The 20,027-nt window shown below is 41.2% G+C and overlaps 1 protein-coding gene across 3 annotated transcripts in view; it reads left to right on the top strand.

Annotated features, from left to right (window-relative positions):
- The window catches only part of grid1b (glutamate receptor, ionotropic, delta 1b), a 287,849-nt gene that overhangs the window by 234,880 nt on the left and 32,942 nt on the right, over nucleotides 1-20,027 (top strand). For all 3 annotated transcript variants that reach the window (XM_047817636.1, XM_047817635.1, XM_027177782.2), the window contains one exon: nucleotides 6,465-6,518. In XM_047817636.1, coding sequence (XP_047673592.1) covers nucleotides 6,465-6,518 — 54 coding nt within the window. The remainder of the gene's footprint in view (nucleotides 1-6,464; nucleotides 6,519-20,027) is intronic.

A 20,027-nucleotide genomic window follows, 5' to 3' on the forward strand; every position in this document is an offset into this window, starting at 1 on the left:
ACAGTAAGCATTTTAGTATATTGTTTGTCATATTAATCATATTGATATTGTGTTGGATCACTGATGTTGTGTTATATTTGTGTTGTATCAGTGGTTTTGTGTTATATTAGTGATCTTGTGTTTTATTAGTGTTGTGTTATTGTCACGAGTGACACGGTGAGACAACAGGCGAGTGAGGATCCAAATGCAGTTTTTAGAGTTTTAATCGGCCAATACACGAAACAGAAAAACAGTCAGGCAGGCAACACAAGGCAGAACACAGAACGAACAGGCAATGGGAACATCGAACAGAAACACACTACATACCAACACCAACAACGACCAACAACATTGAAGTGAACAGACAGAGTATATATGGTGAACGGAAACCAATCACAAAACAGAGACAGACAAGGACTAAGACAAAACACCTGGGGAAGAGATTGAATGTAATTAGTGTCCATGGTAACAGATAGGTGGGCAGGGTCAACAATTAACACCAGGGAGAGACGGCAGACAGAAACAAGGGGAAAACACAGACAGACACATTACAGAGCCCCCCCCCTACGAGCGGCTTCCAGACGCTCCCAAGTCCATAAAACCCAGTTCAGGCGGGTGGAGCGAAGGTGCAACCAGGGTGGGAGGGCGGGTCGGGTTCGTGTAGTGGTGGCGCCCGCTGAGCAGGAGGCCAGGGCGGCGCCGGCAGAGCAGGAGGCCAGGGCGGCGCCGGCAGAGCAGGAGGCCAGGGCGACGCCGGGAGAACAGGAGGCCAGGGCCGGGAGAGCCGGGGGCCAGGGCGGCGCCGGCAGAGCCGGAGGCCAGGGCGGCGCCGGCAGAGCCGGAGGCCAGGGCGGCGCCGGCAGAGCAGGAGGCCAGGGCGGCGCCGGCAGAGCAGGAGGCCAGGGCGGCGCCGGAGGCAGAGCCAGAGACCAGAGCAGGACCGGAGACCAGGGCGGTGCCGGAGGCGGAGCCAGAGACCAGAGCAGGACCGGAGACCAGGGCGGTGCTGGAGGCGGAGCCAGAGACCAGAGCAGGACCGGAGACCAGGGCGGTGCTGGAGGCGGAGCCAGAGACCAGAGCAGGACCGGAGACCAGGGCGGTGCTGGAGGCGGAGCCAGAGACCAGAGCAGGACCGGAGACCAGGGTGGTGCTGGAGGCTGAGCCAGAGACCAGAATGGAGTTGGCAGCCAGGGTGGTGCTTTGGGCCTATGAACAGGGACAGGAGGAAGAAGGGCTGGCAAGTCCAGCGAAGCAAAACACAGGAAAACAGAAACATGCATAGGTTCAGGCCAGGCAGAGAGTTCAGGTAGTTTGGGTGTCATGACGTCGACCGCGTCCTCTGACTCAGTCATTTCGGTCGACCCGGCCGATTCCGTCAGCTCGGCCGGTTCCGTCGACCCGGTCGGTTCGGCAGGTTCCTTCGGCCCGGTCGGTTCCGTCGACCCGGACGGTTCTGCAGGTTCCTTCGACCCGGTCGGTTCCGTCGACCCGGACGGTACTGCAGGTTCCTTCGACCCGGTCGGTTCCATCGACCCGGTCGGTTCCATCGACCCGGTCGGTCCCATCGACCCGGTCGGTCCGGTCGGTCCGGCAGGTTCCATCGACCCGGCAGGTTCTGTCGACCCGGTCGGTTCCGTCGACCCGGTCGGTTCGGCAGGTTCCATCGACCCGGTCGGTTCCGGCGACCCGGTCGGTTCCGGCGACCCGGTCGGCTCGGCAGGTTCGGCAGGTTCCATCGACCCGGTCGGTTCCGTCGACCCGGCTGGTTCCGGCAACCCGGCTGGTCCAGCTGGCGGCTTAGGGATGCCGGCCGCCCGAGCCGACCTCATCGGGGTATCCGCCAGTTTGGAGACCAGCCGGTTAGCACGGACCTCAGCCGAGCTCGCCGGTACGGTAGCCATGGGAACTGGCTCCATCACGGATGTGCACGGGACTGGTCTGGGCGGAGGCACTGTGGAGCATTCGGGCGTCCGTGGCTGATTCCACTCTGTGGCCCACGGATCCCGATGCTTGCTGCCCCCCCCCAAAAAATACTTACGGCCGGCTTCCGTCTCTACAGTGTTCACGCTCAGCGTGGACCCGTCCAGGAGCAACGCCAAGTTGACGAACTCCGAGAATGTCTTTATTTCTCTGGTAGACGGCATCAAATACCGCAGGGTCTCCCTTAGTCCGTGCTTAAAAATGTCTTTGAGCGCCTTCTCATCGAAGTTGACCTCGTTGCACAGGTCCAAGAATACCTCCGTGTATTCCTCAACTGGGGCGTCCTCCTGACGAAGACAAAACAGGATTTCTGCTGGATCCATGTGGGGTTGGTCGTTCTGTCACGAGTGACACGGTGAGACAACAGGCGAGTGAGGATCCAAATGCAGTTTTTAGAGTTTTAATCGGCCAATACACGAAACAGAAAAACAGTCAGGCAGGCAACACAAGGCAGAACACAGAACGAACAGGCAATGGGAACATCGAACAGAAACACACTACATACCAACACCAACAACGACCAACCACATTGAAGTGAACAGACAGAGTATATATGGTGAACGGAAACCAATCACAAAACAGAGACAGACAAGGACTAAGACAAAACACCTGGGGAAGAGATTGAATGTAATTAGTGTCCATGGTAACAGATAGGTGGGCAGGGTCAACAATTAACACCAGGGAGAGACGGCAGACAGAAACAAGGGGAAAACACAGACAGACACATTACAGTTATATTAGTGATGTTGTGTTATATTAGTGTTGTATCAGTGGTTTTGTGTTATATTAGTGATCTTGTGTTTTATTAGTGTTGTGTTATATTAATGATATTGCGTTATATTGGTGATGTTGTGTTTTATTAGTGTTGTGTTATATTAGTGATATTGCGTTATATTGGTGATGTTGTGTTTTATTAGTGATGTTGTGTTATATTAGTGATGTTGTGTTATTTTGGTGATGTTGTGTTTTATTAGTGATGTTGTGTTATTTTGGTGATGTTGTGTTTTATTAGTGATGTTGTGTTATATTGGTGATGTTGTGTTATATTAGTGTTGTGTTATATTGGTGATGTTGTGTTATACTGTATTAGTGTTGTGTTATATTAGTGATGTTGTGTTATATTGGTGATGTTGTGTTATATTAGTGTTGTGTTATATTGGTGATGTGTTATATTGGTGATGTTGTGTTATATTGGTGTTGTGTTATATTGGTGATGTGTTATATTGGTGATGTTGTGTTATATTGGTGATGTGTTATACTGTATTAGTGTTGTGTTATATTAGTGATGTTGCGTTATATTGGTGATGTTGTGTTATATTAGTGTTGTGTTATATTAGTGATGTGTTATATTGGTGATGTGTTATATTGGTGATGTTGTGTTATATTAGTGTTGTGTTATATTGGTGATGTGTTATATTGGTGATGTGTTATATTAGTGTTGTGTTATATTGGTGATGTGTTTTATTAGTGTTGTGTTTTATTAGTGTTGTGCTATATTAGTACTGTATGTGTTTTATTAGTGTTGTGTTATATCAGTGTTGTGTTATATCAGTGTTGTGTTATATTAGTGATGTTGCGTTATATTGGTGATGTGTTATATTAGTGATGTTGCGTTATATTGGTGATGTGTTATATTAGTGATGTTGTGTTATATTAGTGATGTTGTGTTATATTAGTGATGTGTTATATTAGTGATGTTGCGTTATATTGGTGATGTGTTATATTAATGATGTTGTGTTATATTGGTGATGTGTTATATTGGTGATGTGTTATATTGGTGATGTGTTATATTGGTGATGTTGTGTTTTATTAGTGTTGCGTTTTATTAGTGTTGTGCTATATTAGTACTGTATGTGTTTTATTAGTGTTGTGTTATATCAGTGTTGTGTTATATCAGTGTTGTGTTATATTAGTGATGTTGCGTTATATTGGTGATGTTGTGTTATATTAGTGATGTTGTGTTATATTAGTGATGTTGCGTTATATTGGTGATGTGTTATATTAGTGATGTTGTGTTATATTGGTGATGTTGTGTTATATTAGTGATGTTGTGTTATATTAGTGATGTTGTGTTATATTGGTGATGTTGTGTTATATTAGTACTGTATATGTTATATTAGTGATGTTGTGTTATATTGGTGATGTTGTGTTATATTGGTGATGTGTTATATTGGTGATGTGTTATATTGGTGATGTGTTATATTAGTGATGTTGCGTTATATTAGTGATGTGTTATATTAGTGATGTTGTGTTATATTAGTACTGTATATGTTATATTGGTGATGTTGTGTTATATTAGTACTGTATATGTTATATTAGTGATGTTGTGTTATATTAGTACTGTATATGTTATATTGGTGATGTTGTGTTATATTAGTGATGTTGTGTTATATTGGTGATGTTGTGTTATATTAGTGATGTTGTGTTATATTAGTGATGTTGTGTTATATTAGTGATGTTGTGTTATATTGGTGATGTTGTGTTATATTAGTACTGTATATGTTATATTAGTGATGTTGTGTTATATTAGTGATGTTGTGTTATATTGGTGATGTTGTGTTATATTGGTGATGTTGTGTTATATTGGTGATGTTGTGTTATATTAGTGATGTTGTGTTATATTGGTGATGTTGTGTTATATTAGTGATGTTGTGTTATATTGGTGATGTTGCGTTTTATTAGTGTTGTGCTATATTAGTACTGTATGTGTTTTATTAGTGTTGCGTTATATTAGTGATGTTGTGTTATATTAGTACTGTATGTGTTATATCAGTGTTGTGTTATATCAGTGTTGTGTTATATCAGTGTTGTGTTATATCAGTGTTGTGTTATATTACTGTTGTGTTATATCAGTGTTGTGTTATATTACTGTTGTGTTATATCAGTGTTGTGTTATATTAGTGTTGTGTTATATCAGTGTTGTGTTATATTAGTCTTACACTGTGGTTCACATCATGATAATAGAATCAAGATTAAGAAATGTATAAAGACTGTATAATACACACACACACACAGACACACAGACACACAGACACACACACACACACACACACACACACACACACACACACACACACACACACACACACACAGTTATTAAGTAGATGGGAGCTTTTGCCTGATCTTTATACATTAAAGCCCATTAACAAGCTCATTAACAGAACAAAAAACACTAATAAATGCTGCATAATAAAACCTTTAGCTTTAACGACAACTGGCTTGTACATGTTTAAACATAAATATAAGCTTTAAAATAAACCTGTGTGTGTGTGTGTGTGTGTGTGTGTGTGTGTGTGTGTGTGTGTGTGTGTGTGTGTGTGTGTGTGTGTGTGTTCGTGTGTGTGTGTGTGGATTGAGTGGATCAGTGTGTGTTTTATAATTGATCATTGTTTGTGTGTTGATTTATATAATCAGTGTGTATGTTTATTAATTGATCTGTGTGTGTTGATTTAGTTGATCTGTGTGTGTTGATTCAGATGATCAGTGTGTGTTGATTCAGATGATCAGTTTGATTTAGTTAATCAGTGTGTGCGTGTGTGTGCGTCGATTTATATGATCTGTGTGTGTGTGTGTGTGTGTGTGTGTGTGTGTGTGTGTGTGTGTGTGTGTGTGTGTGTGTGTGTGTGTGACAAAGTTGATCAGTGTTGTAATTGATCTGTGTGTGTTGATTTAGTTGATCAGTGTGTGTGTGGTCTGTGTGCGTTGCACTGTTTCTGCTTCATGCCCGTGAATAAGATAAAGACACAGCACTGTGTGTGAGCTGGAACAGAACAAAGGTCTGGAACATGTCGAGTGCAGTGTGATTCGGTGTGAAAAGCCTCAGAGAAAGAGCGCACACTTAACCTTCCTGTGGAGTGAAGGAGCAGATCAGCAGGTTTACAGCAGGGTGAACATCACGTGACACAATCACACGTGTCTGAGTAAACACGTGCACGAAGTGCAGCTGCAGCAGGCTTGGAGTAGAAGCTCTCTGCTCTGCTCTACTTAACTCCAGCACATGATCTTCATCTCTCAGAATCTGAGACGCCTCTTCGTCCATTATTCGGCACTTCACTGAAAATATTTTCAGCAGCATATTTTCATATGTCTTCATCAGGGAACATTTGAAGACTTTGGCAGGAAGGAATTAGTGTTAAGTCTGTAATGAACACAGAAATGAGCCTTAACTGTTACTGTAGTTCCTGTTGTAGAGTCTGGTTCCTCTCAAGGAACTTTCTCTCTCTTTCTTCCTCATTTCATCTCAGGGAGGTTTAATTTATTTTCAACTTTACCATTTTTATTCTGTTGTTTTGAGACAACTTTTATTGTTAAAAGTGGCTTTATGTTGTGTGTAAACAACTCATGACAGACACGGTGTATTATTATAAAAAGCTCCACGATGTATCGATTCCCCAGTCACATTGTTCGCAGTTGAACGATCCGCTGTCCATCTCTATATGTGCGGCTGTGTTCGGTCTGTACTCATTACCTTTCTCTCTCTCTCTTCTCTCTCCATCTTTCCGCAGGCTGTAGAAACCAACTTGGCCTCCAAAGACAGCCACTGGGTGTTTGTGAACGAGGTAAGAGAACGCCGCTTCACGTCCTGTCTCAGTTTTGCATTCTGTTTTCTCACTACGAGCAGAAACTCAGTGTTCAGTGCATGCCAGCTATTTTCTAAAGTGTGTGTGAGTGTAACGTCGTTACCTGTTTGCTCGGTCGTGCCTGATTACGGTTGAGAGAAAAATGTTTCCAGGTGGATGTGGAACCTTGTACAAAAATGGAAAAAAGTTTCACTCATTAATTCTGATGTTCTGATATACAGTATGTTTGATGTCAGGAACATGGTTTTAAAAGCACAGTCAGGACAGCTGTGTGAAAATCAGGAGTGTGTGTGTCTGTGGTTAAGGGCCTTGCTCAGGGGCCCAACAGTGGCAGCTTGGCAGTGCTGTGGCTTAAACCCTGATCTGCTGATCAACAACCCAAAGCCTTAAGGAGAGCCACTACTGCACCACTATAAGGCGATGATAATCATAATAATAATAATAATAATAATAATAAGAAGAAGAAGAAGAAGAAGAAGAAGAAGAAGAAGATGATGATGATGATGATGATGATGATGATTAAAAGCTCAGATATAAAAAAAAATGCATCATATATTTTAGAAGAAGCCACCATATTTAAAAGAAATATAATTAATAATAAATGTAATATATATATATATATATATATATATATATATATATATATATATATATATATATATATATATATAAATTTTACATAAATTAAGTATTTTTTCTTTATATATTTATACTACAATATCTCTAAAATAATATTGTGAATGTAAGAAATCTTTAAGCCGGCGGCGACTCGATCTGTTCCTCAGCTACAATTCGGCTCTAAAATCAGACATTTGTCCTAAAAAACGATCGGGTAAACTGATTAGATCTGATCTGATGTGATTAAAAGCCTTTATCTTCTGATTGTCGTCTCGGTCGAGGTTGTCGTCTCAGTGGAACGTCTCGGTCTGAGGCTGAACATGAACAGATCTCGTCTCGTGTCTGATGTCTTTCTGCTCCGTCGTTCTGACGCTCGTGTTATTGGAGTAAAAACGTGTAAGAACGCTGAAGTGATGCTCTTTAAACACAATAGACACAATAGTAAAATGATTGCTGGTGCCATTTTCTAAGCTGGAAAAGCTTTTCTTGCTCAACAGATCATTTTTCTGCAAGATTGGAGTGGTTATGAACAGCATACTGGAGTCGTTACATACACTACATTCCATTGTAAGGTTTTTTGGGGTAATGTGGGTGATTTAGTGAAGAAATCCGATTTGGGTTTTGTTATAAATTCAGAATCCGGTTATAATAACTGCAGAATAAATCAATTAATTATAGATTTCCGTAACATGTATTGAAGGAGTCTCCAGTGTTAGCGCTTTGTAACAGTCAGAAGTGAAGCTGGACCTTTAAGGACAGATGAGTTTAAACTTATTTCTGGTTTCTGAGGTAGATATTTATTAGTAGATATTTATATTCAGGTTAAAGCTTAAGAATCAGAATAGAAAGCCGTGAAAAACAGAATCATCCTCTTTATTTCAGTTTCAGTATAAGACCCACATGTTACGCCATTCTTTTACTGCTGATGTGTAAATCTGTAGCATTTCATTACTTCATCTGTCACTGTGTGTCTTTACACTAACGCTGATCTCGTTAATAAGAAATAAAACATTTTTTTTCAATCATCACATCATCAGCGATTCCCTCCACATTCGCTGCTCACTTCCCTGAAATGCTTTGAATTAATTTCCTGTTGCCGTGACAGCGAATAAATCCTACCTGTTGCCTGTTACCTCAGTATCCATGTGTGTGTTTGTGTGTGTGTGTGTGTGTGTGTGTGTGTGTGTGTGTGTGTGTGTGTGTGTGTGTGTGTGTGTGTGTGTGTGTGTGTGTGTGTGTGTGTGTGTGTGTGTGTGTGTGTGTGTGTGTGTGTGTGTACAGTACTGACTCATGAATTTCCTGACCTTGTCTTTAGACCTCCCAGCTTTTCACTCATCCTGTATTTTGATCTTTTGCTTGGATTTTTTTTTTGCATATCTTTAAATATACATTATTCAAAAACCTCCACATCCTGCATGCATCATTAATCACTGAGGGCTACGTTCAGAACACACACACACACACACACACACACACACACACACACACACACACACACACACACACCAAACACGCACACACATGCTGGTACACACACAGGCTTGTACACACACATTCTGGTCCACACACATACTTGTACACACCCACACACGCACGCATACACACAATTACACATAGGAACATGCACAAGCACACACACATGTTAGTACACACACTTGTACACACCCACACACGCACGCATACACAGAATTACACATAGAAACATGCAGAAGCACACACACACATGCTAGTACACACGCTTGTAGACATACACACACAAACACACACAATTACACATAGGAACATGCACAAGCACACACATGCTAGTACACACATGCTAGTACACGCTTGTACACATACACACAAACACACACAATTAAGTGACAGTGAAAGTGACGTGACATACGGCTAAGAACGGTGACCCATACTCAGAATTCGTTCTCTGGGTTTTACCCATCCAATGTGCGCACACACACACAGCAGTGAACACACACAGAGCACGGAGCAGTGGGCAGCCATTTATGCTGTGGTGCCCAGGGAGCAGTTGGGGGGTCCGGTGCCTTGCTCAAGGGCACCTCAGTCGTGGCCGGCCCGAGACTCGAACCCACAACCTTAGCGTTAGGAGTCAGACTCTCTAACCATAAGGCCACGACTTCCCCCACACACATAGAAATATGCACAAGCACACACACACACATGCTAGTACACACACTTGAACACACACATACAAACACACACAACTACACATAGAAACATGCACAAGCACACACACACACATGCTAGTACACACACTTGAACACACACATACAAACACGCACAATTACACATAGAAACATGCACAAGCACACACACACACACATGCTAGTACACACACTTGAACACACACATACAAACACACACAATTACACATAGAAACATGCACAAGCACACACACACACATGCTAGTACACACACTTGAACACACACATACAAACACACACAATTACACATAGAAACATGCACAAGCACACACACACACATGCTAGTACACACACTTGAACACACACATACAAACACGCACAATTACACACAGAAACATGCACAAGCACACACACACACACACACATGCTAGTACACACACTTGAACACACACATACAAACACACACGATTACACATAGGAACATGCACAAGCACACACACATACACACACACTCAATGCTAGTACACACACTTGAACACACACATACAAACAAACACACACGATTACACATAGAAACATGCACAAGCACACAGACATAATACACACGCTTGTACACACACACACACACACACACACACACACACACACACACACACACACACACACACACACACACATGCACTCACAAACATTCACACACACATACTCATACCCACAAACCAGCACACACTCAGGCTTGTACACCTGCTTGGACACACACACACACATACTTATACACACAGAACTCATCATTTCCTTCAGTTATAAGATGATAAGTACAGCATGTGCTGATTAACAGTAGTACTGAAAACTACTCAAGCCGAAGCTCATGTGTAGCCGGGTGTCTCTCAGCGAAAATCCGAACATAACTCTGACGGTTCAGTCCTGGGTTCAGTAAAGATCTAGCTGTAGCACTGAAGATCTCCGGGTCTGGAGTGCAGGAGCAGTGTAACACAAACCCTGCTGTATTTAACACACACTCGTCTGCATCAGTCACTCTAGCAGGTAAAACCGGACCTCGGCTCGTACCCTTTGTAGTGTACTTCATCCTGTTCGTACACAACAGCCTGCTGTAACAGCTGCAACACAAACACACTCTCTAATCATCTCCAAAGTAGTTTAAGAGCCATTTCTACATCAGCAGATGGTGTTTAATCTACACTCTGTCAGCTTTACTAATGCACGCTCTGGAACATGGCTTTTGTTTGCGTTAGCTTTCTGACAATGCAGCTAACGCTAACATGTAGTTTTGTTATTATTATTATTACTATTCTGATACGCAGCTATGGAATATTCATGTATTCGCATGTATTCGGGGAGTTTGACTAATATTGTACATCCTTAAATCCATTCTCATCATTTATTTAGCCTTACATTACGTATTAATAAAGAGCGGTGGGTGGAGGAGAGTGTTTGGGACGCTGAGGCGTTATCGGTGTCGAGTGCGAGTGTGTTGCGGAGCAAACTATTCTGCTTGTTGGATAAAGAATCTTGCTCTAGCCTTCAAACCTTTATTTATTTATTTATTTATTTATTTATTTATTTATTTATTTATTTATTTATTTCCTATCCAGAAAGCAGCACAGGAGCGAAGACTCCTTTTCAGAAATATACTGACAGATCATCAGCCTTTTTTCTCATCCTGAACATGGTGTTTAATTACTGCTAGCTGCTTTAATATGTAGTCGTGTGTGTGTTTAGAGTGTGTAGATGTGTGTGTGTGTGTTTAATATGTAGTCATGTGTGTGTTTAGAGTGTGTAGATGTGTGTGTGTGTTTAATATGTAGTCGTGTGTGTGTTTAGAGTGTGTAGATGTGTGTGTGTGTTTAATATGTAGTCGTGTGTGTGTTTAGAGTGTGTAGATGTGTGTGTGTGTGTTTAATATGTAGTCGTGTGTGTGTTTAGAGTGTGTAGATGTGTGTGTGTGTTTAATATGTAGTCATGTGTGTGTTTAGAGTGTGTAGATGTGTGTGTGTGTTTAATATGTAGTCGTGTGTGTGTTTAGAGTGTGTAGATGTGTGTGTGTGTTTAATATGTAGTCGTGTGTGTGTTTAGAGTGTGTAGATGTGTGTGTGTGTTTAGTATGTAGTCGTGTGTGTGTTTAGAGTGTGTAGATGTGTGTATGTGTGTTTAATATGTAGTCGTGTGTGTGTTTAGAGTGTGTAGATGTGTGTGTGTTTAATATGTAGTCGTGTGTGTGTTTAGAGTGTGTAGATGTGTGTGTGTTTAGTATGTAGTCGTGTGTGTGTTTAGAGTGTGTAGATGTGTGTGTGTGTGTTTAATATGTAGTCGTGTGTGTGTTTAGAGTGTGTAGATGTGTGTGTGTGTGTGTTTAATATGTAGTCGTGTGTGTGTTTAGAGTGTGTAGATGTGTGTGTGTTTAATATGTAGTCGTGTGTGTGTTTAGAGTGTGTAGATGTGTGTGTGTGTTTAATATGTAGTCGTGTGTGTGTTTAGAGTGTGTAGATGTGTGTGTGTTTAATATGTAGTCGTGTGTGTGTTTAGAGTGTGTAGATGTGTGTGTGTGTTTAATATGTAGTCGTGTGTGTGTTTAGAGTGTGTAGATGTGTGTGTGTGTGTGTTTAATATGTAGTCGTGTGTGTGTTTAGAGTGTGTAGATGTGTGTGTGTGTGTGTTTAATATGTAGTCGTGTGTGTGTTTAGAGTGTGTAGATGTGTGTGTGTGTGTGTTTAATATGTAGTCGTGTGTGTGTTTAGAGTGTGTAGATGTGTGTGTGTTTAATATGTAGTCGTGTGTGTGTTTAGAGTGTGTAGATGTGTGTGTGTGTGTTTAATATGTAGTCGTGTGTGTGTTTAGAGTGTGTAGATGTGTGTGTGTGTGTGTTTAATATGTAGTCGTGTGTGTGTTTAGAGTGTGTAGATGTGTGTGTGTTTAATATGTAGTCGTGTGTGTGTTTAGAGTGTGTAGATGTGTGTGTGTGTGTTTAATATGTAGTCATGTGTGTGTTTAGAGTGTGTAGATGTGTGTGTGTGTTTAATATGTAGTCGTGTGTGTGTTTAGAGTGTGTAGATGTGTGTGTGTGTGTTTAATATGTAGTCGTGTGTGTGTTTAGAGTGTGTAGATGTGTGTGTGTTTAATATGTAGTCGTGTGTGTGTTTAGAGTGTGTAGATGTGTGTGTGTTTAGAGTGTGTAGATGTGTGTGTGTTTAATATGTAGTCGTGTGTGTGTTTAGAGTGTGTAGATGTGTGTGTGTTTAGAGTGTGTAGATGTGTGTGTGTTTAGAGTGTGTAGATGTGTGTGTGTTTAGAGTGTGTAGATGTGTGTGTGTTTAATATGTAGTCGTGTGTGTGTTTAGAGTGTGTAGATGTGTGTGTGTTTAATATGTAGTCGTGTGTGTGTTTAGAGTGTGTAGATGTGTGTGTGTTTAATATGTAGTCGTGTGTGTGTTTAGAGTGTGTAGATGTGTGTGTGTGTGTTTATTGTGTGTTGTCTGCTTTCTCGTGCGCTCCACAGATTGAGAGATCTCCTGCGTGTTCACTCTCCCAGGCTGCCGGTGTGTGTTGGACACAGAGGGGTTCGTGTTGCCTCTAATTTCACACTTTGTTGTTTCACATCTGCAGTACGAGCTGAGCAGAGACACGGTGCTGCGCTTCACTGCCAGCATTAATGCTGAAGACGGCCAGAGGAACAGATCGTCTTAAACATCACTAGAAATAAAACGTCCTGCTAGAGGAAAGAGTGCTAAGAGTGACTCATTACACCATCCACACACACTTTTACGTCATGTAGCACACACCCTCCTCCAGAGAGAAGCACATTTATCACATTTAATACAACTGAGCAGTCGAGGGTTAAGGGCCTTGCTCAGGTTCATTTCACTTCATTTTCATCTCAACTTCATTTTCATCTCAACTTCATTTTCATTTCAAATTCATTTTCACCTTATTTTCGACTTTATTTTCTTGTGAGCTCAACTTCAATTTCTCGTGAGCTCGACTTCATTTTCTGGTGATCTCAGTATAAGAACATGTTCTAGAGCAGGGGTCGGCAATTGAATTCTAAATTCTAAGATTATGATGCTCTTGTAACATTAAAATGAACCTGTTTAATTTCTTTGTCACTCATACTGTAACTGTCGACTTGTGAAATCTGACACACAGAAGCAGACGTGTAGTTGTGTGTGATTAGTGTGTGTAGTTGAGTGTGTTTAGAGTGTGTAGATGTGTGTTTAGTGTGTAGTTGAGTGTGTTTAGTGTGTGTTGATGTCTGTTTTTAGTCTGTGTGTAGTCGTGCGTGTGTTTAGTGTGTAGTCGTGTGTGTGTTTGGAGTGTGTAGTCGTGTGTGTGTTTAGTGTGTAGTCGTGTGTGTGTTTAGTGTGTAGTCGTGTGTGTGTTTAGTGTGTAGTCGTGTGTGTGTTTAGTGTGTAGTCGTGTGTGTGTTTAGTGTGTAGATGTGTGTGTGTTTAGTGTGTAGTCGTGTGTGTGTTTGGAGTGTGTAGTCGTGTGTGTGTTTGGAGTGTGTAGTCGTGTGTGTGTTTGGAGTGTGTAGACATGTGTTTTTATTGTGTTCAGTTAGACTTGTGAAATCCGACACACAGAAGCAGACGCATTTTTGGTTTGTTGCAGCCGGCAAGTTAAAATTTTGATGTCATGAATACGAAGAGGACTCAATTAGACACTGAACATTTTATTTGAAAGTAACCTTTAACACAGCGTCTTTTTGTTAAGGTTAGTTCAAACTTTTCAAAATATTTCTGTTTGCCTGCAGAAATAAAATTCCGTTTACTCGGTAGCAGTTCACTGATTTCATAAATGTAACACACTACAGTTTTTTTCTATACGTTTCATAAAGGTAAAAAACGATATATGCAGTTATCTTCATTTTTGATGTCAAAAGGGTTTTGTGGCTCCCTGTGTTTTTTTTTTCTGTGGGAAACCAAGTGGCTCTTTGAGTGTTTAAGGTTGCCGACCCCTGTTCTAGAGGGAGCAAAAGCGAACACAGCATCACGCATCAAACTAAAACACCTCTTTGTCCAACAGTTGGTGTCCGACCCTTAAGAACGAGGACGGGGTAAATTTATGATGGAGATTTCAGACACTAACACACATATACACCAGGAACATTCGTGAGGAGCGAGACTTTTCTCATGGTACAATTACTTCATGAGAAATCTGGATTTTGTTATGTCGAGAAAACAAGAAAGAAAAATATATAATAATGCATGTCGTCTTAAGACTTAGATTTAGTTGCCTCAGTCACCTCAGTCTGCTTTGAGACAATGTCCATTGTTAAAAGTGCTATACAAATAAATTTGTATTGAATTGAATTGAATTAAATTGCATTAGATAGTAATAAAGGACTGAGGTTAAACACACACACATCTACACACTCTAAACACACACACGACTACATATTAAACACACACACACATATCTACACACTCTAAACACACACACGACTACATATTAAACACACACACACACACATCTACACACTCTAAACACACACACGACTACATATTAAACACACACACACATCTACACACTCTAAACACACACACGACTACATATTAAACACACACACACACACATCTACACACTCTAAACACACACACGACTACATATTAAACACACACACACACATCTACACACTCTAAACACACACACGACTACATATTAAACACACACACATCTACACACTCTAAACACACACACGACTACATATTAAACACACACATCTACACACTCTAAACACACACACGACTACATATTAAACACACACACATCTACACACTCTAAACACACACACGACTACATATTAAACACACACACACACATCTACACACTCTAAACACACACACGACTACATATTAAACACACACACACACACATCTACACACTCTAAACACACACACGACTACATACTAAACACACACACATCTACACACTCTAAACACACACACGACTACATATTAAACACACACACACACACATCTACACACTCTAAACACACACACGACTACATATTAAACACACACACATCTACACACTCTAAACACACACACGACTACATATTAAACACACACACATCTACACACTCTAAACACACACACGACTACATATTAAACACACACACACACATCTACACACTCTAAACACACACACGACTACATATTAAACACACACACATCTACACACTCTAAACACACACACGACTACATATTAAACACACACACACACATCTACACACTCTAAACACACACACGACTACATATTAAACACACACACACACATCTACACACTCTAAACACACACACGACTACATACTAAACACACACACATCTACACACTCTAAACACACACACGACTACATACTAAACACACACACATCTACACACTCTAAACACACACACGACTACATACTAAACACACACACACACACACATCTACACACTCTAAACACACACACGACTACATACTAAACACACACACATCTACACACTCTAAACACACACATGACTACATATTAAACACACACACACACATCTACACACTCTAAACACACACACGACTACATATTAAACACACACACATCTACACACTCTAAACACACACACGACTACATATTAAACACACACACACACACATCTACACACTCTAAACACACACACGACTACATACTAAACACACACACATCTACACACTCTAAACACACACACGACTACATACTAAACACACACACATCTACACACTCTAAACACACACATGACTACATATTAAACACACACACACATCTACACACTCTAAACACACACACGACTACATATTAAACACACACACATCTACACACTCTAAACACACACACGACTACATATTAAACACACACACACACACATCTACACACTCTAAACACACACACGACTACATACTAAACACACACACATCTACACACTCTAAACACACACACGACTACATACTAAACACACACACATCTACACACTCTAAACACACACGACTACATATTAAACACACACACATCTACACACTCTAAACACACACACGACTACATACTAAACACACACACACATCTACACACTCTAAACACACACACGACTACATATTAAACACACACACACATCTACACACTCTAAACACACACACGACTACATATTAAACACACACACACATCTACACACTCTAAACACACACACGACTACATATTAAACACACACACATCTACACACTCTAAACACACACACGACTACTTACTAAACACACACACACATCTACACACTCTAAACACACACACGACTACATATTAAACACACACACACACATCTACACACTCTAAACACACACACGACTACATATTAAACACACACACATCTACACACTCTAAACACACACACGACTACATATTAAACACACACACATCTACACACTCTAAACACACACATGACTACATATTAAACACACACACACATCTACACACTCTAAACACACACATGACTACATATTAAACACACACACACATCTACACACTCTAAACACACACACGACTACATATTAAACACACACACACACACACATCTACACACTCTAAACACACACACGACTACATATTAAACACACACACACATCTACACACTCTAAACACACACACGACTACATATTAAACACACACACACACACACACATCTACACACTCTAAACACACACACGACTACATATTAAACACACACACACACATCTACACACTCTAAACACACACACGACTACATATTAAACACACACACATCTACACACTCTAAACACACACACGACTACATACTAAACACACACACATCTACACACTCTAAACACACACACGACTACATACTAAACACACACACATCTACACACTCTAAACACACACACGACTACATATTAAACACACACACACACACATCTACACACTCTAAACACACACACGACTACATATTAAACACACACACATCTACACACTCTAAACACACACACGACTACATATTAAACACACACACATCTACACACTCTAAACACACACATGACTACATATTAAACACACACACATCTACACACTCTAAACACACACACGACTACATATTAAACACACACACACACACACACATCTACACACTCTAAACACACACACGACTACATATTAAACACACACACACATCTACACACTCTAAACACACACACGACTACATATTAAACACACACACACACACATCTACACACTCTAAACACACACACGACTACATACTAAACACACAAACACTCACATCTACACACTCTAAACACACACACGACTACATACTAAACACACACACACATCTACACACTCTAAACACACACACGACTACATATTAAACACACACGTCTACACACTCTAAACACACACGACTACATATTAAACACACACGTCTACACACTCTAAACACACACGACTACATATTAAACACACACACGTCTACACACACTAAACACACACACGACTACATATTAAACACACACACATCTACACACTCTAAACACACACACGACTACATATTAAACACACACACACATCTACACACTCTAAACACACACACGACTACATATTAAACACACACACACACATCTACACACTCTAAACACACACACGACTACATATTAAACACGCACTCATCTACACACTCCAAACACACACACGACTACACACTAAACACACACATGTCTACACACTCCAAACACACACATGACTACACGCTAAATACACACATCTACACACTCCAAACACACACAACTACACACAGACTAAAAACAGACATCAACACACACTAAACACACTCAACTACACACACTAATCACACACAACTACACATTAACACAGATGTCTAGAGACTCTAATTACACACAAGTCTACACACTAAACACATACTCATCTACATACATCTACACACTCTAAACAAACACATCTACACACATTAAACACACACATTCAGACACACAACTACACACACTAAACACACACACGACTACACACACAAAACACACACTACACTCTAAACACACACACACCTTCACACTTTTAACACACACATCCACACACTCTTAACATTGTATGTGTGGCATGTGTCAGTGGTGTGCCTCTGTGTGTGGCATGTGTGTGTGTGTGTGTGTGTGTGTGTGTGTGTGTGTGTGTGTGTGTGTGTGTGTGTGTGTGTGTGTGTGTGTGTGTGTGTGTGTGTGTGTTTTGTCGTTACAATAACATTGCATTGTTGCTTACATGGTGAGTTTATAAATAATGTTTGAGAAGCAGCTTGGTGATGAATATATTCCATTACACACCGAGCTGCTGTACTTCATTTATTTACAAAACATCTGTCGTCTTAAATCTGCATAGCACAGAAACCTCAAAAGACAAACTCTGTCTGTCTGTCTCACTCTCTCTTTCTCTGTCTGTCTGTCTGTCTGTCTGTCTCACTCTCTCTTTCTCTGTCTGTCTGTCTGTCTGTCTGTCTCACTCTCTCTTTCTCTGTCTGTCTGTCTGTCTGTCTGTCTGTCTCACTCTCTCTTTCTCTGTCTGTCTGTCTGTCTGTCTCACTCTCTCTTTCTCTGTCTGTCTGTCTGTCTGTCTGTCTCACTCTCTCTTTCTCTGTCTGTCTGTCTGTCTCACTCTCTCTTTCTCTGTCTGTCTGTCTGTCTGTCTGTCTCACTCTCTCTTTCTCTGTCTGTCTGTCTGTCTCACTCTCTCTTTCTCTGTCTGTCTGTCTGTCTGTCTCACTCTCTCTTTCTCTGTCTGTCTGTCTGTCTCACTCTCTCTTTCTCTGTCTGTCTGTCTGTCTGTCTCACTCTCTCTTTCTCTGTCTGTCTGTCTGTCTGTCTCACTCTCTCTTTCTCTGTCTGTCTATCTGTCTGTCTCACTCTCTCTTTCTCTGTCTGTCTGTCTGTCTGTCTGTCTGTCTCACTACTCTCTCTGTCTGTCTGTCTGTCTCACTCTCTCTTTCTCTGTCTGTCTGTCTGTCTGTCTGTCTGTCTGTCTCACTCTCTCTTTCCCTCTGTCTGTCTGTCTGTCTGTCTGTCTGTCTGTCTGTCTCACTACGCTCTCTGTCTGTCTGTCTGTCTGTCTCACTCTCTCTTTCTCTGTCTGTCTGTCTGTCTGTCTGTCTCACTCTCTCTTTCTCTGTCTGTCTATCTGTCTGTCTCACTCTCTCTTTCTCTGTCTGTCTGTCTGTCTCACTCTCTCTTTCTCTCTGTCTGTCTGTCTGTCTGTCTGTCTGTCTGTCTCACTACTCTCTCTGTCTGTCTGTCTGTCTCACTCTCTCTTTCTCTGTCTGTCTGTCTCACTCTCTCTTTCCCTCTGTCTGTCTGTCTCACTCTCTCTTTCCCTCTGTCTGTCTGTCTGTCTGTCTGTCTCTCTGTCTAACTCTCTCTCTCTCTCTCTCTCCTCTCTCTCTCTCTCTCTCTCTCTCTCTCTCTCTCTCTCTCTCTCTCTCTCTCCCTTTATTCTTCTTACTTTTTAAACTTTTGGGGTTTCCTGCATGGTCTTTATCCTGAGTATAGTACACGAGTAAAATATTTTTTTTCTTTAGTCAGTTCAGATGGGATCAATATCACCTGCATTTATTTCTCCAGGTTATTTTATAGAAGCCAAAATAAAAAATCTCCAAAAAAAAACTTGGGGTATAATCAGATACACACCTCC

Source organism: Tachysurus fulvidraco, chromosome 8 (genome assembly GCF_022655615.1).
Source record: "Tachysurus fulvidraco isolate hzauxx_2018 chromosome 8, HZAU_PFXX_2.0, whole genome shotgun sequence".
Lineage (NCBI taxonomy): Eukaryota > Metazoa > Chordata > Actinopteri > Siluriformes > Bagridae > Tachysurus > Tachysurus fulvidraco.